Consider the following 24,119-nt stretch of genomic DNA (forward strand, 5'->3'; position numbering starts at 1 on the left):
AAACAGAGCACGAAGGGGCAAGTACCATGTCCCCAGGGGGCAGCGGTTTTGCCACTGTTGTGGTACTAATAGCCGAATCGAGGACGAAAAACACGTGTTATTTGAATGCCCAGCCTATAATGATATTCGTGCTGAAGAGGGATTCGATCATCAACAGAGCATGTTGGAGGCCATGAAATGGGAACCCGCACGTCTTGCGAGGATGTTGGAACGTATGTGGGCTCACCGAAACTCAATTACCCCCTTTGGACGCTAGTCTGGGCTGATGTGCGGTGTTTTCCTTTCCTCCGTGGCTTTTAGGCGTTGTAGTATTGCCCTTGGGCCTTCGGCTCATATGGGTAGTCTTACAGGTATGGGGTCACGCACCCCCAACCATGTAACACACACACACACACACACACACAAACTAATCCCACACCGCTCCCTGTTGTCACGCAATTGCTCTGATGCGACACATGCTCGGAGATAGGGTGGCAGAGGGGTGAGTTTCCTCAGTTGGGTTGGTCTCAGGAGGGTTTGAACAACGTGACGTTTCATCCTAGGCGTGCCGATCCAAATGTTACATACTCCGTCTACCTGTAGTTGTCCCCCTTGAGTGTGCGCATTTCCAGATCTATGCTGCTGGCCGCTGCACGCGGCCGGATTGTGACTGTTTATCCCATCTGCCATATAAAGCAGTTTTGGGGATTAAAATTGGCGCTAGAAGTCCATAGCTTTCAAATCAGATGTTGCAAGAGGAGTATGGAGCCGTAAGGAGGGAGCTTATGCTCTTTCAGGGCCGTGCCCCCTCCCCACAATGCCAGCTGCTATGAGAATATTTGTCCGTACGCTTCTTACAAAAGTACTTTGACACGTCTGGGTTAGGTGGTAACTTGTGACGCTTTTGTGGCTGATCGGTTTTACGATAAACGACAGCTTCGTTGCGCTTCCGTGAGAAACGATTGATAGGAGTGGGTGGCACAAGGGATGTGGCACACGTTTTCCCTAAGATCGAGCTAACGCCATCCACCACGTGTGAGCTCGTGCTTTGGTTACCATGTGGAACCCGATGTCAGGATTGCGGTTCTGGATGTACCAGAATTCCCGCCAGGAAGACCGGTAGATAATCGATAGGTATATATATGCCTTTTATATATATGCATTTTACGGTAAGAACGCAACCTCCTCTTGGCAGGTTCGGAAGTTTGCATTAGGGGGTGTTTCCACTGGGGTTAAGTCACCGATTAAGATACTCCTAAATCGCACTGATCCATCGCTAACCCATGATGTGTTTAATATAGGTCTGCATGGTCTGGATGAAGGAACGGAATATATACAACAAATTTCGCAGGGCATCGATGGAGCCTGAAGCAAGCCCTAAGTAGAATCAGTCGTGATGTGTAGTTATTACCCAAGTAGGTAATGGTCGACACCGATGACATTTCAGCGCAAACGGGCACTGCGGTGTCCGCCAGTTAGGGTTTGTGTATCAGACTATACGTACTACTACAATAAACGTCTCAAAGTCAAAGAAAGGAAATCGCCAGAGTATCGGGTGGCCTTGGATTCCTTCGGATGGCAGTTTTTCAAGGCGATGCATCTAAAGTGGCCCGAAAAGGACACAAGTTCCTAAGAGTACAGCAAATGTAAGAAATATAACAAAGTATCAGCAGTTCATGCCTTGAAAGTGCACATGTTGTTGCCAGGGACCTGCACCACAGTCAACTACGCCCCTTCTGCATTACGGCGCTCCGTACGGTGGCCCAACGACCGAAAAGGCCACAGGAGGCACCCCATCGTAGAGACACACGCGTTGGTAGGTTTCATCGCACGGTCCTATTATGTATTTAGCGTGCAGGTAACTTCTGTGCAGTTCATAAGGATCACTGGCTCCCGCTGCTGGCGCAATTACTATTCAGCACAGATAATCAGAGTCTATTTCAGTGTTTACCAACATATACTTTATATTTGATTACAATATAATCGTTTCAATCTTTACTTCATTGGTTGCTTACTCGCAAGTGCAGTAGTACGCGACCAGTAACTTTTGACAGCTCGGACACACCCAAGCTTTTTGCATCTGAAACATTTTCGTGATGACTATCCCAGAGCTACCTCTCGGCGGCATCGTTTCCCAGGCTGTGGAACTTGGCGCTCCCTACGAGCCGCCTCTAACGCCCGACCACCCGGAATGGAAAGTGCACGTTCCCGCGGCCGCGGTGGACAAGAAGGATCAAGATACGCCTGATAACTGGGTTCGACGTGACCCGCGAATTCTGCGCCTCACCGGTCGGCACCCGCTTAACTGCGAGCCACCGATGGACGTGCTCATGGAGTACGGATTCATAACTCCGCCTGCCGTGCATTTCGTTCGCAACCATGGTGCGGCCCCACGCATTCCCTGGGCCGAGCATCGTATCGAAATCAACGGCCTCGTGGACAAACCGCTGTTTTTGACGATGGACGAGCTAGTGGCGTTGCCATCCATCACTTTTCCCTGCACTCTCGTATGCGCCGGGAACCGTCGCAAGGAGGAGAATATGTTAAAAAAGTCTATTGGCTTTAACTGGGGCCCTTGCGCCACGAGCACTACCTACTGGACTGGAGTGAGGCTCCGAGACCTGCTGCTGCTGGCGGGAATTAAGGTGTGCCATACGGACGTTTTAAGGCATCGAGAAAGGGTTTGGCTGTGAGGAATCGGAAGATTGATGAGGATAGTCGCTAATTCTGGAACGCCTTTCCGGATCGTTCGGATCCCGGATCAAGGCGGCCACGGACGAATGGATAGATAAGTGCCTAATCAGCACTTTAGCTAAGCACCCTAGGGGATAACAAGCAAAATATGAACGTGAAATCGTTCTAACTTGGGGGCTAATCCGCATCGGTATTGATCTCTAGCACCCCGGGGCCTCCAGCGCTTCAATGCAGGGCCCAAGGGACATGGCCACGGGTAGCATGCAAACCTATCTGCTGCGCCCAAACTGGCACTGGGGCAAATACGTTTTTTTCCTCTTTCTCCTTGTCACGTACCATGGGCCCCATGGACCCATTTCAACATTGACCCATTTCAACATATCCCTCCGGTTCTCTCCACCCTCATCCCACCCCACCCCACCCCACACCACCAGTCTCCAGAGCAGGGAGCCAACTTCGTGTGCTTCCGGGGCCCTAAGGGCGAACTGCCTCGTGGTTCGGACGGGTCGTACGGCACGTCCCTGACGTACGCCAAAGCCATGGATCCATCCTCTGACGTCATTATTGCGTACAAGCAGAACCACAGGTTTGTCCTGTGCTATGTGTGTCGGTTGCATGAAGCTGGGGAAACAAGTGTTCCTTGTGGGTCCTTGTGGCATGGCCTGCTAATTTAAATCTGCGGTTTGATTTACAGCAGATTCGCTGATGACAGCAGTCGTGTATTAAAGCGAAAATAGTTAACAAAAATTCTGATAGTAATAAGCATTGAGTAGGAATCCAGCAAATCCTCCACTGCCGCGTGAAGCGCTGGGATGCAGCGTGCTGTGCATGTCAAAGAAATGCCTCCGCCACATCAGTCTAACCTATTACTATACAGTCATTTGAACTCAAATGACATTTCTCCAGCTGCAACTGTAAAGTTTGAATCGTTTAATTCAGCCTTTTTTGGGTCCGTTGGCATGCAGGTGGCTGACTCCTGACCATGGCTTCCCGGTGCGTATGATTATTCCGGGCTTCATTGGCGGGCGCATGGTGAAGTGGCTGTCCGAGATTACGGTCACCGAGGTTGAGTCCCAGAACTTTTACCACTTCATGGACAACCGCGTGCTGCCCTCGCACGTCGATGAAGCGCTCGCCAAGGAGGAAGGTGCGCGCTCGCTAACCACCATTTGCAGATTATAGATCGTAGAGCGCTCCAAGTAATACGATTAGCGTGAATGAACGGGGATATCTGTTGGAAGGTGGTTAAGGCTATAGATGCATGCGTTGCTTGCGACCGATGTACGCAAAATTACAGCTTTTAAATCAGCAGCATGAAAAATAATTTTGTATCCAACCCTCATTCTTATTCTGTCCAGTGGGGTTATTCCACTCAATTCAGGTTGACACAGTTTTTGAGTCGTCGTAACAGACATGCATTAAAAGTAGTGTACGGCATATTCGTACCTTCTCCGCTTGCAGGTTGGTGGTACAAGCCGGAGTTCATTATCAACGACTTGAACATAAACTCGGCAGTGGCGCGGCCGTGGCATGACGAAGTTGTCCGACTGGACGCGAACAAGCCGTACACCATGCGCGGATACGCGTACGCTGGTGAGCTAATGCTGCTTGCGTACAACTGCCACAACTGCTGATTCCACTTCTTGCCAGCGTTGCACGCTTCTCACCCAATTTGCACCACCCCACTCTGTCGACTATGTTACAAGTTACAAGTTCCGCACACTAGTGCGGGTGTGTCCGTAAAACCGGGGGGGGCCATGGACGGAGGGCCATGGACTATGGCTTGTGCCGAACATGGAGCTGTGCAAGATGTGTCTTGCTGACGGGCACTGACTGATTTGGTGGCGGTTGGACCTTCCCTGGGGCCCTCTTCGAGCAAATCCTGAAAAGCTTCACTTTCTTCCCCCGACCACCAACTGCCAACCACCAGGCGGCGGCCGGAAAATCATTCGGTGCGAGGTGTCGCTAGACGATGGCAAGACGTGGCGGCTGGGCGACATCCAGCGCTTCGAGAAACCGAATGAATACGGTAAGGGTGTTCAACAATTCAACAATGTTCGGAAACGTACTTGCAGTTGAGGGGGAAAACATGCACACAGGGCGACGCGTCATCAGCCACAGATCCGTCTTTCTGCCCCGGCATGTGCTTTTCTTTCCACTGATGTTTCTGTCGTCCTCCGGTGCTACAATCTATGGTCGCTGCATGTTGTTAAACACAGCATAGGGCCCCGACCGGGTCCTACCATCCGCCATCTTTAACCATTTACTGGTATATATATGTCGGTCACTTTCCAACACACGTACCTAGAATCTGATGAGGCCCTCTTGACATCTGATGGCCTTTGACTGAACCCGCTGTCCTTCGTGTCAACACCTCAATATCTCTCTCGTCAGGCAAGTACTGGTGCTGGGTGCATTGGAGCCTGGACGTTATGACATTTGACTTTTTGAATGCCAAGGAGGTCCTGCTCCGCGCCTGGGATGAGACCATGAACACGCAGCCCGCGATCATCACGTGGAACGTCATGGGCATGATGAACAACTGCTACTACAGGTACGACTTTAAGACGTTATTACCCCCGAAACAGTAAACCTGTATGATGGCATTATGATAGGATTTTCCTCATACTTTGAGCACGCGCGTATCGAAACGCATCCTTCAGATCTTTTAACATTTTAACATTCGTCAATCCCCGCTAATACTACTACCACCACCGCAATCGCCATCGTCCCACAGGATTAAGATCCATCCTCAGGTGGATTCTGATGGTGTCATGGGGCTCCGTTTCCAGCACCCCGCGCCAGTGGAGCTAGGAGAGCGCGGTAACATGGGTTGGCGTGAGGAGGACAACCTCGTGGCGCAGGCGCTGGCGGCGGTGAAGGAGGGGGCCACCGCTGCTGCTGCGCCAGCGGCGCCGCCGCCGGTGGTGGCAGCTGCTGCGAACGGCGGTCCCCGTCAATACACGATGGAAGAGGTGGCGGCGCATAACACAGAGGAGAGCTGCTGGTTCGTGCACGGAGGAAAGGTGCGGCAGAGAAGGTGGAGGGACCTCGCATGGGGCTTTTTGGTGCATTGTACTGAACACGACGCACGACACTGTTTGGCTGTTCAAGTTCATGGGCACCCATATCCTCACGTCCACGCCAATTCGCCTTACACGTACTGCGTAGGTGTACGACGCCACGCCGTACTTGGACGAGCACCCCGGCGGCGCCGAGTCCATCCTGATTGTCGCCGGCGCCGACGCCACCGACGAGTTCAACTCTATTCACTCTTCCAAGGCCAAGGCCATGTTGGCACAGTACTACATTGGCGACTTGGTGGCGTCGAAACCAGCCGCTGCAGGCGCCACAGTCCCGGAGCCCCAGCCCGTTGCAAGCACCTCGGTAAGCCTCCGATCTCCTCAGCCCGAAAATCCTTTCTTGACATAAATGCTTCTTGTGAATCCGACGCCTTCAACTTAGCTCTCTGCTGCTTGGTGGCCAACGTGACCTTATTTCAACATTTCCCTGATACTTTTATCCATGTCTCTGCGTCGCCTCTGTCGCCTAAGACATATTTACATTAAAACCTTCAAAACCCCGATTTCTTTCTATTGTTCCTCTTCGGGTTCCATCCCCTTAAGTTCCTCTTCAGGGTCTGAACGAGTAATTTTGAACCTGTTGTTAAGACTTCATACCTTGCAATATGAACAGGTGTACATGTTTCCCCTCCCACACCACCCTGCATGTGTGCACGTGGCCCCCCACCCGCAGAGCCCCGCAGTCGACCCGCTGGTGGTCCTCAACCCTCGCCAGAAGGTCAAGCTGCCGCTGATTGAGCGCATCGAGTTGAACCGCAATACCCGCATCTTCCGCTTCGGACTGCCGAGTCCGCAGCACAGGATAGGGCTGCCCGTGGGCAAGCACGTCTTCACGTACGCCACCATCAATGGGGAGAACGTAATGCGCGCCTACACGCCCATCAGCGGCGATGAGGAGCTGGGTCGGTTGGACATGCTCATCAAGGTGGGGCCCGTCTGGGGTGTCTGGTGTGGGCGGGTAGGCGGGTGGGTGGGCCGGTGCATTTGACTCTGCGGGTGATGTTGCGGAGGTGTGTATGATGTTACAGAGTGGTATAGCTTCACCAGCGGCCCCCTTTCCCTTGGAGGCAGTTCCCTGCTCTCCCCTGCGAGAGGGGCACCCTAATCCGTTCAACCCATCCAGCTTCAGAGTGTATTCGTTGGGTTCGGCAACTCGGCAACTCGGCACCAGCATCCAATCAAATCAGTATATATTTTACAGCAAGGCACATGATCGGGTCTAGACGCAAAGCTGGTGAGCTCTGAATGGTAAAAAATGACGATTTTATGTAATGAGAGGCGGCTGCAGCGACTAAATATGGAAGCAACATGGCTACTTCCGCTTCGGCCGTGCGCTGTTATCTTCTTTCCCTGCTGTTACTGCCTTGCTTGTGTTGGCCGCATGTTCCGTATGTTGCTTGATCGTGCAACTGATCGAGTATTTGCCGTACCTACGTCGACCTCCAACCCATCTCAGGTCTACTTTGCCAACGAGCATCCAGCCTTCCCTGACGGCGGCAAGATGTCGCAACACTTCGAGTCCTTGCGCATCGGCGACACGGTGGAGTTCAAGGGTCCTCTGGGCCATTTTGTGTACGATGGTCGCGGGTCGTACACGCTGAACGGCAAGCTGCACAAGCACGCGACCCACATGTCATTTGTCGCTGGCGGTACGGGCATCACGCCCTGCTACGCGGTTATCAAGGCTGCGCTCCGAGACCCGGAGGATAAGACGCAGATTAGCCTGGTGTTTGCAAACAACACAGAAGAAGATATTTTGCTGCGAGAGGAGCTTGATGAGCTCGCAAACAACCACCCGGACCGGTTCCACCTATGGTGAGAGAACGATCTCGCATATGATAAGACCAAAATTAACTCCTTACGTTTTGACTTGAACTTTTTGAAAAAGTAATGATAGGCCGGGCTTGAGAAAAGTGGTGGTGAACGTTTAAATTCCTGCCCTTGCAATGATTCCCGCCCGATCGATGTGCCACATCATCTTTTACCTGACCGGCAGGCACACGGTGTCTCAGACCAACAGCTCGGACTGGAAGTTCTCGACAGGGCGCGTGACGTTGGAGATGTTTAAGCAGCACCTCTTTGCGTGTTCCGGACCGGAATGCCTGGCGCTCATGTGCGGACCGCCCGCCATGTTGGAGCACTGCTGCGTGCCCTTCCTGGAGTCAATGGGATACAGCAAGGAGCAGATGATCCATTTTTAGCGATCCGACTCTCGGAGGTTAACGCCTCGGTCGTAAACCTTCTGTATTTGTTATAAAGCAAGGTGTTACAGAGCTCCCCGCGTTTATATAGAGGGCGTTGGAGTGATGTGCCTGCGATGCAAAGCGTGCCAAGCATATGCTCATCTGCAAAACGTGATTTTTCTTTGCACCAGAGTCTTGCATTTGGGTCAGGAAGTTGTTTTGAGTATGGGTTGGGATGGATTAGGTAGGATGAGTGTTAGGGGAATCCTGGTTACCTTTAGCTAGGCAGCAGGAGCGGACGCATGGGGACAGGGACGGAAGCGATTCTGCTTACGTGGTTGGGAGCAGCACGCCTATTTCGTGAGTCGCGGCTGTAATACCCCCCTGCCGAGTTTCGGCTGTAAAAACAAAGAGTGTCGGCCTTTATTGAGTGTGGCTGTATTTGAGTTCCGTGATATGTCGACAGACGAGCGTCGCCGGATGAGCAACGAAAAAAGACTACCGTCGAAAGATTCATGCTTTTGTTTCCCTTCCTCTTGTTTTCGAGGTCGGCTGTATCCGGGATTTTGATTAGGAGTATGGTTAGCCGTACTGGGTATGCCGATGTCAAGGAATGATAGCATCAAACAAATTACCTGACAGGCATCTCTTTAAATGTGACAAACATACTGTGAAAGTTATTGAGGGTATTATTTTCCGAATTTTGTCGAATGACTGTCCGGGGTAAGTTGGTTCGGATGATGGGATCCAGGTAGGCAGGTCATGTCCGTTAGCATTCATAGCTCTTTGACTAGAGACCGCGCGAACGCGATAGCGCTGGCCACGAGAATGTACCACACTTGGTACCATCCGGCAAGATAGAAGAATACTGTTACATCGCCCTCAAATTGCGCGGGGTTTCAGTTCTTGTAACGATTATGCTGTCACCTTGCTACCATCCTTCTCCTACCCTGCAAGGGGACGCCGCACGAAGGCATATATCGACATGCATGGATGCGGGCCAGCTACGCGGCACGTGTGCCATGGGAAGGAATTAAGGCTGGTGCGTGTCCTGTCTTTCCAGGCTCTCGCACATCCTGCCGAAGGCCCTCTGCATGTGGAGGTACTGCACGTGTTGGGACAACACACATATCCGGGACATGTCCGTCTGAAGTACCATCTCCGCCGGGGTCATGAGGTTTGAAATGAGGCCACATAGAGATGAATCATAATCCACGTCACGCGGGGTTCGATTAGGTCTACCTTCACCTTCTCCAACGATGTCTTTTTAACGCAAATCCAGGTTCAGTCCAACATAAGGTTCAGGAAGGACCCTAAATCGACCGTGTGGCTGTCTCTGACGACGGATGCATGTTGTTTGGCTTGTGTGGCGGCAAAGTTGTTAGTTTTGCCTCTGGTGGCCTTCATCACCAAAGCCTGGCCTCCCAGGGTATTGCAGATGCCGCACCATTTTGGATTTGTATGGGTATTCGCATGTTGTGCTTTGCGGAAGGCCACGTCCCACATGAGGTGTCGTTGTCGCGCCCGGTAGGTGTGCTCGCCCAAGGAAAGAGTTTTTAATGCCGGGAGTTGTGAGTAAGAGCCCTACGCCGCGCTTCAGCTTACGGATTACTTCACCTTTCACCAATTGCACCATTCCCAGACGCGTGAGGACTACGGGAGCTATCCGCGCATCCCGCAGGCAACGGCTACACTACGGCACAGCACGCCCGTTCATGGCAATCAGCGTTTCTGCGCAATGAGCGATGACAGCCTTCCCAGCCCAATCAGCCGTGAACGTTATGGGCTAGGTAGATAGGACAATTCATGGGTGTTATGCCCTCCGTTGAACGATTTCTCTGGACAGACAAAACATGGAATAGGGAGATGGGTATTCAGCGACAAGGCTTTTACATCTTCCAAGGCCGTTCTTTGGGCTACGAGTTAACGCGATTTTCGCAAAATCTAAGGTCAGCATGGACATTGACTGGACCATATGGCGTCCAGCGGACGCCGTCGGCCCTGTATGGGTGTCGGTGGAGGGAGAGCGCGATGGAGGCCAAGCTAGAAGTTACCAGGCCCCAGCATAATATCAGCAGGACACGACTTCTCGCGACAACAAAAAACATAGAACTGCTTAACAGCAAAGATCCTAATAATAAGCTCGACCAACGACTATTAACCTACTTCGCCGCACAGCCCCAAGCTAAAATTTCCTTGCCGGATGTGCAGCGACCCAGACACCTCTCCATTCCTGCGGCAACGCGTGCTGCCGGCTCATATAAGCATGCCGACAGCTCTGTTAGCGCTGCAAAATGGATACCATAATCACTCATCCCCGCTTGGGACGTAGAACGTACCGGCGGACCACGACAACAAAATAATACATGACTTCATCTTAAATCAAGATAAACAAAGTTGATAAGCCACTGGCGTTGACCGGAAGTTGCGCACGATAAACCGCCGCAAACCGTTTAATTCGCCATTTTCCGGACTGATTGAGCAGGATCTTGTACTGCGGCTGGGGAGCTGAACTCGACCCTTAACGCAAACAAGCCCACGCATGCCCAGCAATGTGTTTTGCAGCCACATTGGGCTGGCAGGGAGGAAGGCGCAAGCAGCAGTGCCAACGTCAGGAATTCAGGGGACTTCTCGAGAGCGAAGTGGGCGACGCAGGCTCGCTGTCAGGTCTCAAGACACCCTTCCACTCACTCGTCGTTATCCCCACGCACTACAGGGCACCTTACCAGGCAAACCTTATCCTCAATTGCCAACCATCTTAATCTTCCACGGTCCCCCTTGTCACCTCTGTTAGCCACGTCATCACCACTTTAACCCCTCATCACATTGATTCATTACACCTCTGGAAAATAACACAACTCGAGGTATGACACATACACACAAACATAATGGAAAACCGATAAAAGCCCGATAATACCAGCTCCGACAGTACCTGCGCACAAAATTGCCCCATTACGCGTTCCGTGATACCAGTCCGGGAGCAGAATATATCATTTTCAAAGCAAGTCACTTCTAACGGTATCCTTATGCAAGTCGGTTTGCTTCTTTGTAAAGTAATGGCCGCCGTAGCCGTCGCACCACCTAGGCGCGGTTGCAGCCCAGGACCCCTAGCAACGAAGCTTTCTCTTCTACTCCTCTGCCAAAGGAACAAGGCCACTCACTCCGCTCATATTTCTTGATGCTTGTTGCGACACCTGCGACGATCATTTCACGGTTGCCCTGCACAGCACGCACCGCATCAGCGAGAGTTTGGCGGGCTAGTGTATGCGGGACGAAAGAGCTATTCCCGCTTATTACCAAGACACACTCTCGCGTCTCTTTAAGCCACGCCCAGATGCTCAATCATCACTCGCGAACGTTTCAGCTGCCACCACAGATCCCACTGACATCTCCGTTTCCACACCGCAAACGGTGCGCTCAACCCGATCATCCGTGTCGGGATGATGTGCCGCATGGTGCACCCAGGAACACGCAACGGACGATAGCATTCCTATGGAAAAGCCATAAAGGCTGACCACTGGCTGCCGCAGCTGCAGCAGCACTCGATTGATGGCGCTGATTTACAACAGTTTTTTGCACCGTGGAGACTCGGCCCGCAACTTTATTTAGTTCTCGCCAGGGACCGTGGTGTCCTCGACGCCACGCAACGAGCAAGATCCGCCCATCATGCCGATGAGGTGCGAGACGCATTCCTTCTCCTTCTGCAACTCGTCTTCAGTTGCCCGGATCTTATTGCGCAACCACTCATCCACAATAAAATCGTCGCAGATCTCGTAGTCACCGTCGCCCTTGGACCTGCAAAATGAAAAACCATAGTAGCCGGGAAGAAGCCAGCACGAAGCAGCCAGGGGCCACATGAAAAGATTGTACATAGCACAATGACCATGGAACAAAGCGTAAGATATGCCACCCGCTCACAGCAACAACAGCTATAATGTTCCACGCCTGCGTAAGAGTTCAAGTCTTTCCGCTGGGGCCCCCATATGAAGTCCAGGCACATGTCCAGGCACCTTTGCCTCCGGCGTCTGATAAAGAAAGCACTAATGGATACTCACCGGCACGGGAACGAGAAAATCAGCCCCTCACGGACGCCGTACTGGTTGCCATCCGAGATAACGCCCGTCGAGAAGCAGTCGCCCGGTGGCGTGGGAGTAACCAGCGAGCGGATGGCATCGGCGACAGACACGGCGGTCGAGGCTGCGGAGGAGCGGCCCCACTTCTTGATAAGCGCGCCACCGCGGAGGGCCACCTTGGGAGTGAACTCCTCGCGGAACCACTTCATGTCCCGGATGACATCAGTGGCGGGTATGCCGCCGATGCGGGCGTTGATGTAGTCCGGCACTTGAGTGGTGGAGTGGTTGCCCCAAATCGCCACGCGCGAAATGGAGGTGTAAAACTTGCCCGACTTGAGGGCAAGCTGGCACTTGGCGCGGTTCTCATCCAGGCGGGTGAGGGCATGGAAGTTCTTCCGCGGTATGTTGGGTGCGTTCTCCATGGCGATCAAGGCATTGGTGTTGCAGGGGTTGCCCACCACAATCACCTTGCAGTTACGGCTGGCAGACTCGTTCAAGGCACGGCCCTGGCATGAGAAGAGATGTGTGCCAGCGCAGGAGGGAATACAGGGACGGTAAGCCGGACAGACATCGTACACCACGAAGCCATCCGCAAAATACTGCATGCAGCTATGATATCGGCAGGCACATCCAGCGCTGGATACAGTCTGCAGTAAGGGGCTATATACTAGCGACCGTGTGGCTAGGAAGTGCAGCACATAGAGAGAAGCGCAACCCATGTTATAACAACGCGTTGAATACGCATGACTTGAAAAGTTAAAGTTTTTTATGCCGTCAATCGTGCTGGAAAGCCTGGTAATCCGCAACATGTCAGCCCTCGGCTGTCTTTAGGTCACCGGCGTGTGTGGGCTTGTATCACCTCTCCCAAGTAATGCAACTCGAGGTATGAAACACAGACTGTTCAGCATACCGGAGGGATATCAAACACCGCACCCAAAGAAGACATGTTTCAGTCACTTAACCGGGGACACGATGAAATGAGTACATGAGGATTTGCATGAAGATCCGCAGGTAGCTATACTTAGGGTTGAGAAGACTTGAGGTTTGACTGGCAAGCCTTACTGTCCGCCGCATATAGTTTGAGAACTAAATATAAGACACAATAACAAAGTTCAGATATCCTATCGCTTCAGTTTCAGCAACCGTTCCACAATAGTACCAGCGCCCCCGGGCGCCTCGAGCCCAAACCCCAGGAGTGTGCACAATCCACGTTATTGTTGGTCAACTTTATATGTACGTAACCCCATTTCAGAAATCGCCCTACACTTCATGTCGCGGCCCATGCCAATCGCCTATCTCGGTGCTGGAAACATTTCGTGGTTAACCTAGGTGGCGACCAAGACGGTCGATAGCTGTCGCCGCACCTGAACCTGGAAGATCTCGCCGTTCTGCTGCAGCAGGTCAGCACGCTCCATGCCCGGACCACGTGGCTTTGCGCCAATCATGAGAGCCCAGTCGGCATCACCGAAGACCTCGTAGGGGTCAGTACCGATGGACACCTGCAAAAGGGCGAGATGAAAAGGGAGAGTAAGTACACCAACATCCAAAAAATATTCTCCGTCTCCATTCCCTAGAGGCCGACGCATACCTCACGCAGAAGGGGGTAGAGACTATCCTCGAGCTCCATGGCAACTCCTTCAAGCGCCTCTTTTGAGCGCTCACTTCCAAGCAGCTGCAGCGCGATAGGCTGATCTTTACCATAGACTTCTCCGGATGCAAGCTGCAGAAAGGCCAAGTTAGGGAAACGTAAATATACCTGCATGTCCAAGGATAACGATGCCAAAACGGCGACGCCTTGTAGCGCATCTGCCTAAATATTTTACCATGAAAAGCAGGTGGTTGGATATGTTGCCAGATGCGCCAGTCACAGCGACTTTGATAGTCTTCTTCCAACTGCGGGTCAGAGAAGGGTCCTCCTGCAGGACAAGGAATAGAATAACTTAGTGGACTGGACCAGAAAACCATGGTACCAGACGGCTTACATTCTGGGTGTCATAAGAAAGCCGGAAGACTCCATAGGCCTGCTTCGTTTCGGCCACGGCGGCTGGTGGTGCTTGCGCTGCGACTGCCCGGACCGCAACTGCGGGAAAGCGCCCGGCACCAGCAACCTTGCGCGACACGCCTGCGAGGTCAGACTGCGTAAGCGCCATGACCGGGAAAGTAACAATGCCTCAACAAACTCACCCGTATTCACATGCTGCTTCATGTTGAATGCCATCTTCGTATCGATGTCAAAAAATACAGCGTGTGCTACAAGCAAATACACTGGGTACAGATATCAAGGACTTGCGAGCTCTTTTGCTACAATGAGCGTACGGCACATCGTGGACGAGCGCCGAGGGATAATCCGTCTATCATCCGTGAAGGTAACATTGGTAAAAGCCTGCAAACCATGTGTCCTCCAAAATAAACTTGATGGGGACGGTAAATGAAGCGACACTACCCGCGCGTATGCCGAACTTCCTCAAACACCTATGCTGTGCATGCAGTCTGTCCCGGCGTTACAGTAGTGAAGCATCTTAATCCGCGATGTAATGGCTTGTAATTATTTTCCACTATCGTAACAATTTTCCACTATCGTAACAATCATTTCATGTGGTCAATGGTCCTGCAACGGTTTGGTCTTTGACATTCAACGACACAGTTTTTACCAATACCCTCTGCGCTGGAAGTAAACATCAGATTACATCCATGCAATGACCAGTTGAAGTCTGGATAGTTGGGGAATCAGTCGCTCGCGCGTTCGTTTGTTGCATAAAAAGTCGCATGAAGTGTTCTGGCAGTAGGCATATACACACTGTAGCAACTACACTCGTGCATCCATTTCATGGAGTCTTATCACGCGTGTGCACAGATGCCCGCATGCCGAATTGAATGTGGGCATGAACGGCCAACGGTGGTTCAACCCATAAACGTTAGCGCATGGCCTGCTCCAGAAAATATGTTGGCGGTAATTTTCCATTATTCCATGCGTGGGCTAAGTCGCGTGACGGGACACGGCGAGGCACAACGCAGAACGCCAAGACACCAAGCAGTAGGCCAACATAGCATTTCCGCATTTACGTTTTATTGTAACGTTACGTACATACTATGGCGTGCATAGTCATCCGTGCTCTGTTCGGCAAACGTGTGACAGACAGAGATCAGGGGAGAGAACGTGCAGGAACGTGCAACGGTCCGTACGCATGACCGCCCTATGTCAGGTCCGTGCGACATGAGGTTCTCGTTTTCTGGAGCACCTCGAGCCTGCAGGTTGTCCGGTATAAGCTTTATACCATGACATTTGAATCTTTGCAACAGAGCAGTCCGCTCTGCTTTGTCCGAACTAATGGCGACGTCCACATCTTCGCAAGCCTAGCATTTTGCCGCCGAGATAATCTTAACTAAGAACCTAAATGCAACTGACAAGCCATTAACTATTTGGCGACAGTTGGACGTGCTGGTCAATACCGTTACCAGTCGTTGTACGAGGAAGAACCTTCTGACGTTCTGGGTTCTGGCGATAGGATACTTTTCTTCATGGTGGTTTGTTTGATCAGCCCGGTACACATTTGGATTGCAGGTCACTAGAAACTGTGGACGGCAGTGAGCTATTGAGGAAACTTCTAAGGAAGAAGACATAACTTGGGCGCAAGAAGCAAGCTTTCTTTAATTGACTTCAGAAAGCTTCTTGTTGACCAATACTTTTTCCATTCAGTCCTTTGACAATTGCAGTTCGTTGCAATGGCGCCCACAACAAAGGATCAAGACTCGTTGGAGAAGGGACTGCGTGACCTGAATCTTACAAACGAGGTTAGGTTCACCAGCCATTAGAACAGTATGGCGTATCGGCGACATATAATCCACCTTCCCAACTGCTCGCCAGGAACTGAACAAATTTGAGAAAGCTTTCAAGGATCCAGAATTTCTGAAGCTATTTGAGGAATATGCAAAGGAGGTTTCTGACCCCAAGGTAAGCGAGGGCAAGGCTTGTCGCTGGTCCCGGAACCATGGTACACAGTGCCACAACACTGGGCCGCGGGACAGAACTGTTCTGCTTTCCATTGGCATTATCCTACTTGATAGGCAATTGAACGCGTGTTAGGCGACACCGCTTAGAAGTTTCCTCTCGCTCATTTATCCTGGCTCCAAGGCCGGCGAGCTCCATAGAACCTGAACGGCTGGACGCTTTCCAGAAGTGCAGTAGCAGCATCTTACCCGCAGAAGCCAGATGATAAATACATTTGGAAGCTGTTGAGTGATTTGGATCATTCCCGCTGCAAGCTGCTGTGATGGACAGGAGGCCTCATGTCAGCAGGCGGCCCGCACCAGCAGGCGCCCAGCCTAAAGCGCAGGCCGTGCCAAAGTGCGGCCTACTATGGCCACCACCAACAACAACAACCACCCAACATATATCAACATTGACGCACGCAACTATACCGATTGCTACAACCATTCTTCCCCCTGCCCCCACTCCCTGACCCACCCCGCCTTCTCCCCTTCCTCCAAAATTCCCGCCCTCGCAGGTCAAGGCCGAGACCGATCAGTACCTTCGGGAGCTTGAAGAGCAGGGCCGGGCGGAGGACGTGTACGGAAAAGGTGTTGTGCTTATAAATCCCAAACCCGCCATGGTGCTTAAGTCCAAGGTCCTGGGCTCTAAGGACGCGGCGGGAGAGGCCGGTGTCACTGCACCTGGTGGCTCCGGCAATAGCCGGCGGGACACTTTGACCCCGAGCCAGAAGGTTTTCATCAATATTTGCACCAGCGAAAAGGTGTGCGCTGTGCAGACAGGTTTTTCAGGAATATTTTTTAATACTAAAAGCATTATCATAAAAATGAAGTTTTTTCAGGGTTATAGCTATCGTTTTAGAGAAATCGGTCGCAGAAGATTTTATTTTGAAAAGGTCAGCAATGTCTCGCATGTGGCAGGTAACGCGGTCGCAGTCAAAGGTGAATGGCCAAGTCATGTACGAAAAGCGTACGAGTTGGGGGGTTGAGTCTATACTGGGTCGTGGCCACGTGAAGTGTGCTGTGATCTTCTTCCGCCCCTCTCATCCAACCCCTCGCAGCTGGGCATTACTACTGTCCTACTACTGCTTATATCCTTTCCCCCGTGCTATCTCCCACTCGCGTGGGGGTTATACCACACCATTCAAGATGTGGTGTAGTTGGTTGGTAAATGTCCCTAGGGCTACTTACCTCCCTACCTCCCTACCCCCCTTCCTCCCTACCCCCCTACCCCCCTACCTCCCTACCCCCCTACCTCCCTACCTCCCTACCCCCCTACCCCCCTACCTCCCTACCCCCCTACCCCCCTACCTCCCTACCTCCCTACCCCCCTACCTCCCTACCCCCCTACCTCCCTACCCCCCTACCTCCCTACCGTCCCGGATGCTGCATCCTTGCTATGAACGTGTCAGCATTAAGTTCTTTTCATTTGGGGCATTTCACATCGTTATATTATCATCATCATAATCATCATCAGCATGACCATCGTTGCGGACGGATTTTACCCCTCTCTCCCACTCCCTGCACTGTCTGCTTTCCAAGTCAACAGGTTTCCTAAGCTACTCCCCTCCCTCCTGCTAACCCCTCCCTCCTGCCCCTAACCCTAACCCTAACCCTCCCGCTACCCTGCCCCGTCCTGAATGGCAATCCTGGGGCCCGTCGTGTTACTGCTTTGGGAGTTCTAAGGCAATTGGGGTTGTGGACGTCAGTTGGGCGACCTTATCTCTTCTTGACGCGTCCGCGCATATCATGGCTTTTCCTCCCCTCCCCTCCCCTTCCCCCCTATCTCCCCCCTATCCCCCCTCTGCTCCCCCCCCCAGGTGGACCGCTACTCCCTCAAGCAAGCGACTGACGCCACGGGGCGGTCTGGTCAGCAGTTGAGCATCCCCATCACTATGGGGCTTATGAGGCTTGGAACGGACAAACAAGGTGCGACACACGCCAAGGTGCAACACGGGGCGGGGCGGGGGGGGGGCTGCGACGGGACAGGTCTGACCCCCGGCTGGGGCTAGGGCTGCGTCCGGAACTGGGGCTTGGGGGGGGGGGGACGCAACGTGGCAGACAGGACATGGTCTGCCAATTCCAGTCTATCTGTCTGTCTGTCTGTCTGTCTGATTGTCAGTCGAGAGGTGTCATGGTGAGGGCTGCATCTCTCCCCGCCAGTGCCCAGCGGGATCCAACCCCTCCCCCTTCCCCCCAAACACATACACACATACACACACATAGCGCCCTCTTAGCTCCTGCCCCTGCTCATTTGGCCCGCACCCCATAACATAAGTCTTTTTGTTGGGTTATCGCTTTCCAGGTCAGCCCGCCGCCGTGTACGACATTGTGGTTCATCCGGAAACGGTGGAGTTCGCGACCCGGAGCAGCGCCGTCATGTCCTCCCTGGCGGAGACGGTGCGAGCGGTTGGCGGTTGGGAGTGGGGTTGAGGGATGAGAGCCGGGGGTTTGGGGTGATGGTCGAACGAGCCGGGGAAGTGGGGAGGGTTTCGGGGCCGGTCGGTGATGTAGTGACGTGTTGGCTAGGGAGGACTTACTGGCCGTAGATGTTGCCTTCTACAGGGATGTCATCATGTGCTGCCCTCGTCTCCCACCACCACCACCACCACCACCTCCCCGCCACCACCACGACCACCACCCGGGTGCAAGATCCCCCCCCCACACACACACACGATGTGTGTGTACACATCGTTTTATATGTGGGGGTAATCGTTCTTCGACTCAGCAACCCCAAAGCACAGCACTACGTCGACTACCACCACCTGCACCCCCGCACACACGCACGCAATCACCAACCAACCCACTGAAGAAACAGCAACCTCTCTTTTCCCCCTCCCCCCTCCCACACACACATACACTGCGGCTTTTTTTAAGGTATTTTTAAGGTACACACAGACACACACACACGCACGCACACACACACAGATACACACGCACACCCACACTTCCCCCCCCACCATCCAACTCCCTCCACCATACACAACCTCACCCCCCCCAGGCCCTGGACCAAGTGGAGCAGGTCTCCCGCAGTCGCCTCCTCCGCAACTGGCGCCGCCTCAACACCCGCTTCAAGGCCACGGAGGGCTGCACCGAGCCGCCCGTGCAGTGCATACGAACCGGGGAAGGGGGGGAGGCGGTGGGCGGCAGACTGAAGCCGCGATCGGATGTGCCGGCGGTCGTGGACGTGAAGGGAGCCACGGCGGCGCCGCCGCCTGCGGCAGGCGCCGCTGCCGCCGCCCCGGCAACAAGCCGGAGCACGTTCTCCTTCGACCGAAAACCCAAGTCGGGGGGAGGGCAGCCGCCGCCGCCGCCGCAGCAGCAGCAGCAGAACGGAGGCGGAGGCGCACAGTGGGGGGTGGGGAAGCGGGATGTGGTGGAGATGAAGGAGGAGGAGGTGAAGGTGGGAGGAGAGGGTGTGNGTTTGGGTTTTGGGGCAGGGTGAGGAGGGTGAGGTGCGTGGGGTGGAGGTAGGTGGTGGTGGTGATGGTGGGGGAGGGGGGTGGCGGTAGTTGGGATGGGGGGAAAATAGGGGGGATGGGGGTTGGGGCGGGGAGGAGGAGCGGTTTGGCATTGAGGGCCGGGAATGGGGTCCTGGGCCGGGAAAGCGAGGGCCGTGTCGCAGGAAGAGATTGCAGTCGGGGGAGTTGCTGTCCTGGTTCGGCAGAGGCCGGAAACCTTTTCCCTAGCTGTTTGCTGTCCCTGCTTTTGTTACATTGCTGTCCGTCCGTTTAAAGAGTGATAATGACGGGGAACGACAGCCCGTTCGCACACGGTTACCATTGCTGTCCGTCCGTTGATAAAGAGTGTCGGCAAGAGAGATGATGATGATGATGGCATGTACGACAAGCCCCGGTTACCCCGGCCCCTCTCCTGAGCCCCTGCCGTACCCGTCCGCGATTCACATACATACACAAACAGGACCCCCGGCAGCCGGGTTATCTCCACTCTGACGGGTGCCGTACTCCGGAGTGGGTGCTCGTACACCGGGGTACGGCAGATTTGGGGGAGGCCTGGGGGGATGCGGGCCGGGGACTTCTGGTGGACAGCCAGGTGCCCAAGGTGGGTTATGGGGGGGGAGGGGGGGAGGGGATTGAGCGGGTGGAAGCGAATGGGGGGTGGAGAGGGAGGAGGGAGGGGAAAGAATCGGATGGCATGTCTAGGAGGGGGGCAGATGCGGAGCGAAGGGGGGGGTTTAGGGGTCTTAGGGGTTAGGCCGAAGACGAAGGGGGAGCGAAACGGCAGTGGGTGAGCGACCGACCGACCCGGGCAAGTGGTCCCTGCGGGGATGCCGGAGCGCGGGAGGGGGCGGGGCGGGGGATACGGGTATGGGGACGCGCGTGTGTAGTATACCCTGACATCCACCACTATCATATAAATCCACCCTCACCACCGCCACCACCATCACCACCACTGCCCCCCGCGGGCCCCAGCTCGCATTCCTTCGGTGCACCCCCCCCCACCCCCCCCACCCCACCCCCACCCCCTGTTGCTTCTTATAATGCATGTGTGACTCCACCCCCTCCCCATCCGCCTACAGGAGCTGTTGGTTCGGGTGACGCTGCCCCTGGTGTCCTCCGCTGCGGCTGTGGATGTGGACGTGGGGGAGCGCCGACTGACGCTCAAGGTGGGCGGTGGTGGTGGTCTATAGCAGTGATGAAAATTAGGGGGGTGGGCGGGGCGGGTTAGCAATAGCGGGGTGGATGGAAGGTTCCAACCCTCTCGTACGGTCAACCTTGATGGCTTTTTGTTGACCATGACTCATACAGCCAGTTTCAGGTTTTGTCATTCCTTTCTTTTCGCTTTTCCTCGACCTGCCATCTCTGCACAAACTGCATACATGTATACATGTATGTATGTTGTTACAGGGTGGTGTAGCTTCACCAGCAGCCCAATTTCCCTTAGAGGCAGCTCCCTGCCCTCCCCTGCGGGAGGGGCACCCTAATCCATTCACCCTAATCCAATTATATGTATACATGTTACATACATATACTTCAACCTGTATGTACTCCTCGCGGCGCAGTTCATTTTAAAAAATACTAAATTGTGACTATATCTACGCCCTCATCCCTGTAATCAACACTAAACCAAACCCCGCATGTGTTCGCATACGGCAGGTCCCTGGCCGGTACTGCTTGGATGTGGCGCTGCCGTACAAAGTGGACGAGAGCAAGGGGAAGGCGAAATTCGACAAGGCGCGCAAGCAGTTGGAAATTACGTTGCCTGTCGTACCGCCGCCTCTGCCGGCGGTGCCGCTACGGGCCCCAGGCGCCGCCACCGCCGCGGCGGCGGTGCGAGAGTTGCCGGCGTCGTTGCCGGCGAATGGGGCCGCAGCTGCCGAAAATGCCTTGACACAGGATTCTGAGTTGGCGGCACCGCCGCCGGCGGCGGCGGCGGCGGTGGCGGCTTCTCCTGAAATGGCAACGGCCCCCGCGGCGGAAGCACCTTCCCCGGCTGACCCAGCAGCGGCGGCGGTAGCGGTTGCGACGACGGAGTCGGAGTTGGGGGTCGCGGCGACCACAGCAGCAAGCACGGCGGAGGGCACGGGTGAGGCCCGGTGGGACTTGGTTGACGATGACACGTCAGCGCAGCGGCAGCACGTAAGGGACGGGGAGAGGGCGACAGCGGAGGAGATGGCGGCGAGTGAGGAGGGGGGGGCGGAGGGGTTGCCGGCACTGACGGAGAATGAGCGCAGGTGGCGAGAGCTGCACACACGCCGGGAGGTGTTAGAGGTGACTAAGGCGGATCCGGGGGCGGAGGAGGCGGAGGCCGTAGGGATGGGGGAAGGGGGTGTGGCGGCTTCGCCAGGCTGCTGTGGTGGTGGTGAAGCTGCCGCGGCTCCTGCTGCTGCATCTACGTTGGTGTCTGGTAAAGCTGCTGCTTGGGAGCTGGAGTCGACGGTGATGTTGCAGCCACGACTTCGAAGAGACCTTGCCATGGAGCTGGATTGAAGCTGCTGTGGATCGTTGCTTTCATAACCGTTGTTATACACATACGAGAAGGTATTCATTGTTGCAGGGGATCTGAGAAAAAAATGCACCGATGCCTTAATCTTGCTACGGCGTTTTTGCATTTTGTGTGAGCATACTTGCGCGTTGTGCATGCGCGCGGTTTGAGGCGGCTTGGGGTTTGTACTTGGACGCTTGAGATGCGAGTTGCTTGGATTTGGGGGGCGGCGGGGCGGGGCGTCCTTCACTTGCTACGAAGAGCGAACGCAAACATGACTAGGGGGGCGGCTTTTCAAAGCCGAAAAGGGGCTCGGCCCCGGTGCAGTCACTTGACCCCCGTTTGATTCGCAAGGCAGTCCGTACGGCATAGGAATGCAAGCACAAGAACGCCGCCACGTTTGGAGTACACACTTGTCATTGAAATTCTCAAACAATAAAGGGTCGGCAGACTTGTTACGGCGGCGTAGACCTGTTTGGATCGTCGCAAGCACGCAGCCGCCATAGCATAATCATTATTTACTGAACAGTTAGCCTTCTCGTGATGCGGCAATCCGTAGAATGACATAAATACAAAGCAGGAGTGTCATTGCGGCAACATGTGTTGCCGCTGCTGCGCCAAATCCATGAGTCGGGACTGCCCGATACGTAGGTGGTACTACCGTTGCATTCGGTCTACTGGCTGGCAGTCCAAGGCGCGGCAAAGTGCCCGCGCTCATGGACCAATTATTGTCCCCTCCCAGCCAGAACGCATTCAGGGATGCACATTTTGAAGTCGGACCGTAGCGGTAAAGCTGATGGTGTGTCGCAAAGGCACGCTTCGTTTGGACTTGGATTGAATCAATGAAGAAGAGGATAAGAAGGACAAAAATCAAACAGGCACGAGCGAGACGCCAGGAGGGAGGTGCTTAGAGCGTTGCCATGGGTCGGTCTAAAGTTGCAGAGCATGAAGGAACCAACCCATGAAGGAACCAACCCATAAAGAATCATGCCGTTTGCTTGTGACTATAATTTAAGGGACATGCAACGACGTCAGAGGCAAGGGCTGCGGTGTGAGGGGAAGTCAAACTCGAAGCCATGGAAAGCTATCTTTGCGCTCCGATGTATCTAAATGTTTTCCTTTAGCCAATCGATAAAGAATTGAAGTAGCTTTTACATGCAATCTTTAGCGGAGTGAGATATGTAAATTGATGTCACCCTGGAACGCTATCTTCGGCCGCAGATATATCTGAGTTTATTCCCTTGGTCTATCAATAGAGAATTAGAATAGCTTTCAGACGCAATTTAAAGCGGGGCAAGATAGAAAGTTAATATGTTACAGGGTGTTTCCACTTGGCCGCACACTAACAGGGTGTCTCCACGTGGACGTTTGTTAGCGACCCTATTAAAAATTCTCACCCTGGACGTCAGGTTTGCACGTTCTGTTTCGCAATATAACATATTCTATATGAATAAATATGTTCTGTGACGATTTTGGGATGCGCCCAAATGTGTCGAAATGTGAACGCCTCGTTTTTGCGAGTGACAGCAACATTAGAAGTGCTGTCCAAGCATCGTGTGATGAACTCAGGCTGGCTGGAGAGGCCATACCGGCTAAGGATAGTGCGCGATATCTGGGGTTAGTGTATGGGCCGGAACGGCAGTTCTGGGCCTGCCGCCAGCAGTTGTATGACACAGCTAGAGCAGCTATGTTCGCGTTGAGTGCAAAATTAGATAAGCTGAAGTTGTTCGCCCCAGATGTGAGGATGAGGTGTTTCGATACGCAGGTACGAGCAATACTGTTGTATGGTTGTCAAGTGTGGGGGCCGTTTATGCTAGCTGAGGTCTTGGACAGGCTCAGGAAGCGGAGTGATGCGAATAACCTTGCAGAGGGGCCCTTCGAGGCGTGCCTAAAGGACAGGGCAGTGCAGCTTCAGATATCTTTCATGCGGCAAATTGTAGGAGCTGCCAGACCAACACACCGCCTCTTGTTCGCAGAGCTATCGCAGCTACCCCTACACTACCACGTTCTCAAGCAGGTTGTGAGGTTTTGGAACCATGTCCGTTTACAGCGTGGGTCTGTGGCATACCAAGTTTTGCGACAGGAGGTCGCAGAATCCCTCTCCAACCCCGAAGGGCCCGGATGGGGGACACTACTCCTCCGTTTTCTATGTTTTTTGGGGCACGATGTATGGA

At 53.8% G+C, this 24,119-nt stretch overlaps 3 protein-coding genes across 3 annotated transcripts; 2 read left to right on the forward strand and 1 right to left on the reverse strand.

The window, feature by feature from the left end:
- The first annotated feature begins 1,077 nt into the window (after nucleotides 1–1,077).
- Nucleotides 1,078–8,864, forward strand: nitA (nitrate reductase). The gene is made up of 11 exons (XM_002955110.1): nucleotides 1,078–2,624; nucleotides 3,108–3,259; nucleotides 3,639–3,820; nucleotides 4,135–4,266; nucleotides 4,604–4,702; nucleotides 5,068–5,227; nucleotides 5,411–5,699; nucleotides 5,845–6,060; nucleotides 6,430–6,681; nucleotides 7,213–7,571; nucleotides 7,753–8,864. Exons 1-11 carry the CDS (start codon nucleotides 2,076–2,078, stop codon nucleotides 7,955–7,957), a joined length of 2,595 nt encoding a protein of 864 aa, XP_002955156.1. The 5' UTR covers nucleotides 1,078–2,075; the 3' UTR covers nucleotides 7,958–8,864.
- Nucleotides 8,865–9,812: 948 nt separating this feature from the next.
- VOLCADRAFT_76573 (uncharacterized protein) lies at nucleotides 9,813–14,272 on the reverse strand. Its single transcript, XM_002955173.1, has 7 exons — nucleotides 14,197–14,272; nucleotides 13,995–14,134; nucleotides 13,836–13,928; nucleotides 13,601–13,732; nucleotides 13,377–13,511; nucleotides 11,995–12,518; nucleotides 9,813–11,734 (listed from the first exon to the last, which is right to left on the reverse strand). Exons 1-7 carry the CDS (start codon nucleotides 14,228–14,230, stop codon nucleotides 11,545–11,547), a joined length of 1,248 nt encoding a protein of 415 aa, XP_002955219.1. The 5' UTR covers nucleotides 14,231–14,272; the 3' UTR covers nucleotides 9,813–11,544.
- Nucleotides 14,273–15,197: 925 nt separating this feature from the next.
- VOLCADRAFT_118968 (uncharacterized protein) lies at nucleotides 15,198–21,950 on the forward strand (the record flags this gene model as incomplete). The annotated part of the gene is made up of 10 exons (XM_002955111.1): nucleotides 15,198–15,215; nucleotides 15,727–15,804; nucleotides 15,878–15,964; nucleotides 16,518–16,763; nucleotides 17,820–17,928; nucleotides 18,305–18,399; nucleotides 19,001–19,402; nucleotides 19,921–20,061; nucleotides 20,540–20,626; nucleotides 21,117–21,950. 10 exons carry the CDS (start codon nucleotides 15,198–15,200, stop codon nucleotides 21,948–21,950), a joined length of 2,097 nt encoding a protein of 698 aa, XP_002955157.1.
- Between the last annotated feature and the right edge of the window lie 2,169 nt (nucleotides 21,951–24,119).

Source organism: Volvox carteri (genome assembly GCF_000143455.1).
Source record: "Volvox carteri f. nagariensis unplaced genomic scaffold VOLCAscaffold_49, whole genome shotgun sequence".
NCBI classification, from domain to species: domain Eukaryota; kingdom Viridiplantae; phylum Chlorophyta; class Chlorophyceae; order Chlamydomonadales; family Volvocaceae; genus Volvox; species Volvox carteri.